The following is a 4,149-nucleotide window of genomic DNA, read 5'->3' on the forward strand; positions in this document are numbered from 1 at the left end:
GATGGAACTACAATGGGGGGTGGGGTCACACTATTTCTGATACAAGGCTTTTGTAATCCTAAACTGTGGTGTACATTAAATCCCAGTGTAATTACCTTCCTTCCTAAAGGCAGGTTGGGTACACTGTAAGAAGTCATCTATAGAATTTACCCAATAAATCTGAGGTAACAATTTGCATTGACTTTTTTGGGGTAGATTTAGTTTAATATATTGTGTATAAAATAACTTCAATAAAAAGCTATGAAATACTTAATTAAATTGGGTAAAATTTACCCCATATTTATGTATACATTCAACAGCTACTTACTCATTGAAATTAGGTAAAATTATCTCTTGTTTGCTAGTTGGTAATACCTGATAATTAGTAATAAAATGTAATTATTATCAGTTGATAAACATTACCTATTCATATAAGGTAAAATGTACCCCCCAAAAAAAGATATTCAAATGGTTCCTCATCTCAATGTTTTTATTCCATAAAATCCATCCATCCATCCATTCGCTTCCGCTTATCCTTTTTCAGGGTCGCGGGGGGCGCTGGAGCCTATCCCAGCTGTCATAGGGCGAGAGGCAGGGTACACCCTGGACAGGTCACCAGTATTCCATAAAAATACAGAATAAAGTGCTACACAACGGCTAATGCAGACAACACTTTCAAAGGCCACTTAGTCCATTTTAAAAGCCAAAAGCACATACAGAAACTCTACAAGGTTGTTTCTGTGCATGTACGTTATCAAACATATGGATAGATAGAACAGAACACTAACACCAACATTCAATAGTTTCTGTGCTTGCTGTCAGAAGAAAAATTACAGCTCCATCAAGCTATGTCCTCTGGGAACAAGAGGGGAAATGTGTGTGCATTGCATAAGCTTATTTTTGAGGCCGTGGACCCTTTTCAGTAGTTTGGCCCCGTCAAGTTCCAAAAACAGTTTTTGAAAAGTGTCAAATGTGTTCTTAAGCTCCTTCGGATATTCGAGGTTGAGGGCATATATCAGTCCCATCAGCAGTACACATGCCTTTGTTGGGCTTCCACATCCCTCCATCACTTGGTTTCCCTCAATCACAATGGACACATCTGATGGATCCTCCTCAGCCATGATGTTGTGGATCACGATCACCTTCATCATATTGTCTGTGTAATCCTCACATTCCTACGTGTTAAAAAGAAAGAAACAAAAACCATGCACATGTTTTATTTTATTTAAGATGCTTTTTCAATACATTTCAGTTGATCTAAAGAGGGGAGTGGACAGAAGATGAATGGAGAAGGGGAGAACAGGGGATAGGAGAGGACAGGAGAGAAGAACATTAGGATCCCTTGAGTTAATAAGTAAACTGTTATGAATATGACATACCTGGCAGTCATGAAAAAGATCTTGTCTTTCCCCGAGGTAGCTAATGAGGCAGCATTAGCTACCTTCTAAATGCTCTGTGCCTGTAGGGAGATACAATTTAGTGACAAGACTGAATTACTTAAAAACAAAAACATGGCTGATGCCTATCTCCAGCTTTCAACAGGTGAGAGGCTGGGTACACCCTGGACAGTCAATGACAAGGAAACATAGAATAAACAACCATGCACGCACACACTCAAACCTAAGGACAATTTGGAGAGACCAATTAACCTAACAGCCATGCTTTCTGACTGTGGGAGGAAGCTGGAGTACCCGGGGGGAACCCACACATGCACAGGGAGAACATGCAAACTCCATGCATAAAGACCCTGGGCCGGGATTTGAACCCAGGACCTTCTTGCTACCCACTGCAGCCCTCCATAATTACATATTTGTGAAAAAAGTCAAATAACATATGTCATTCAAAGTGTCCAGCAGAGGTCTCATCTTGGAACCAGCGGCTCCTCCTTTGGCACGCATAAGCTGCAAAAGACCTGATGTGTACTCATCAAGTTTCAGCATGAATGTCTCCACCAAAGAAACTGTGGTGATGCGTCTGAACTCTTCGATGAGCTAAGAAGTAAGTGGACAAAAAAAAAAAGACATTTCAATTTGTTGACATTTGTTTGACATTTGATTTTTGGTGGATAGGAATAGTTATCGCACATACTCACCTGAGCCTCAGTGAATAATGCTGGCAACCTTTCCTTTAACTCACCCACAGAGGGGCAGAGGCTGACCACTTCAACTCTTCGGCTAGAGAACATTTTATTCATTTTTTCTGCAATTATCTTTGCATTATTGCTGATTTAACACTGGCATCCATGAAAGGTCTTCCAGTGTTGTGATATGAGTTGTTTGCCTCAGCGAGGATTAGTTGTATGTCTCGGGAAAACTCCGGTACTTGAAATGGCCCTGGCCATTCAGCAGGTCGACATGAATCAGGGAGAATGATGGTGTCACTGGAACTTGATGATGCGCAGTCGGACACCTGTGAGGGTGCATCATGATTGGCAGGGCAGATGTCCATTTCAGTAGTACTTGCAGGATGAGTGCTCACTGAAGTCGAAGAGTTCAATGTAGACCATAATCCTGATTCACATACTGGTTGTAAGTCAAGGGTGATTACTGGCTCTTTAAGGATCACTTTAACAGTGGCCTTGTCATACAAGTCAGCAGTTGAGATGACACTGAAAAACTGATTGTCAAAGTCTTTGTCTTGGTATAGCAGTCCAAATTCCCCAAGCAACTGGAAAGTTTCAGTAATTATGGAAACAAGATCTTCCACTGTATTAGGAATTCCTATTGGAAGTGTCAACTTTTGAATGCTGTGTTCTTCTAAAATGACTCTTAACTGGACTGCCATTGTTGTTTGGTTTGTGTTTCCTCAGCTGTAGAGACAGAGAAAGAAAAGAAATTGAGACAGGTTATTAATAGTTGATAAGCTTACATGCATATATTTTCTTCATTATCTTCTGCCAGAGAAATAAAAGCAGAGATTTAGTTCAGTAGAATTTTGAATAAATAATTTTTGATTGTCATTTAAAGAAGAGGGAGATAAGGGCAATAGAATAGAGCATAGGTGTCAAACTCTGGCCCCAAATGGAATCATCATAATGACATTATTTCATATTTATTACTTCCCCCTCCTCATTGCTTTATTATTGTAGCTCTAGTAAAAAATATGTAAGGATTCTGGATCAGCACCGTGATGCCCATAGTATATACAGTATTCTGAAGAAGGTCTAAAATGTCACTGTGTGTGCGTGCATGTGTGTGTTTTATGTATATAGATTTTTTTAAATTATTACTCATGATATAACATTGTCCAGACGTGCCTGGTAAGGACATGAGGAGGAAACAGTAGGAGCTGTGTGAGGCTACTAAAGGCAGTGCTATAACATTTTTCTGTCATCATTTTATTATAGATTAAGTGCAAGAGTTGTTAGGTGTGGATAATTAGATTATAGTTTATTGCAATAGCAAGTTGTGCCTTGTTCTCAGATGGACAGCAAGTGGAGAGTGATATATGAAATGATCAGTGTTGGGGAGTAACGGAATACATGTACCGCCGTTACGTATTTAAAATACAAAATATGAGTAACTGTATTCCGTTACAGTTACCGTTTAAAAAGGTGGTATTTAGAATACAGTTACTTTGTTGAAATAAATGGATTACACTGCGGTACTTTCCTGTTTCATATTGTCGCGGGTCAGGACTGTTTGGGTTTTGTTTGACAGCTACGTTCTTTTGTTCCAGGCGGCAGCGTTACGGTTGCCATGGTTACAGGGCGACGCTCTCTCTCTCCGACTGTGTGTTTCCTGGGTGAGAGAGCGCCTTTTCGTTGTTGTTGTTGTTGTGCTAAGCTAACAGGCAGAACGCTACAAGCATAGCTCTAAAGAATGTAGCATCATGGGCAGTGTAGTCCGTGTTGCAGGGAGAATGCACTGCCATACACGTTATGTGTCTGTGAGCGCGAGGAGGGAGAAAAAGGGGAGTGGAAAGGTACGAGTTGTCATCGAGAAAAAACGGGAGCTGGAAGCATGTAAATATAATAATAACCACTTCAGCCAAGAAGAGAGCCTGACGAGCCCAGTTGTAAGTAAGCTATTAAGACTCGACTGTACACCGTGTTCGTGTTTTCCTCCAAAAACAATAAGCTCCGTTGGAGCAGCCTTTCAACGCCTCTCTCTGTCTCTGCTAGCAAAGTTGACCCACACAACAAAGTAAAGCTATTTTTCGGCTACGGGC

General features: G+C 40.6%; 1 protein-coding gene across 1 annotated transcript; it reads right to left on the minus strand.

Moving 5' to 3' along the window:
• Positions 1-809: 809 nt before the first annotated feature.
• On the minus strand, positions 810-2,173 carry LOC146550614 (uncharacterized). Its single transcript, XM_085259949.1, has 4 exons — positions 2,072-2,173; positions 1,811-1,970; positions 1,359-1,411; positions 810-1,154 (listed from the first exon to the last, which is right to left on the minus strand). The coding sequence occupies exons 1-4, from the start codon at positions 2,171-2,173 to the stop codon at positions 810-812; spliced, it is 660 nt and encodes a 219-aa protein (XP_085116075.1).
• Between the last annotated feature and the right edge of the window lie 1,976 nt (positions 2,174-4,149).

The sequence above is a fragment of the Mchenga conophoros genome, linkage group LG20 (genome assembly GCF_057382185.1).
Source record: "Mchenga conophoros isolate Kocher_MC1m ecotype Shallow Benthic linkage group LG20, M_conophoros_male_GT1.1, whole genome shotgun sequence".
NCBI classification, from domain to species: domain Eukaryota; kingdom Metazoa; phylum Chordata; class Actinopteri; order Cichliformes; family Cichlidae; genus Mchenga; species Mchenga conophoros.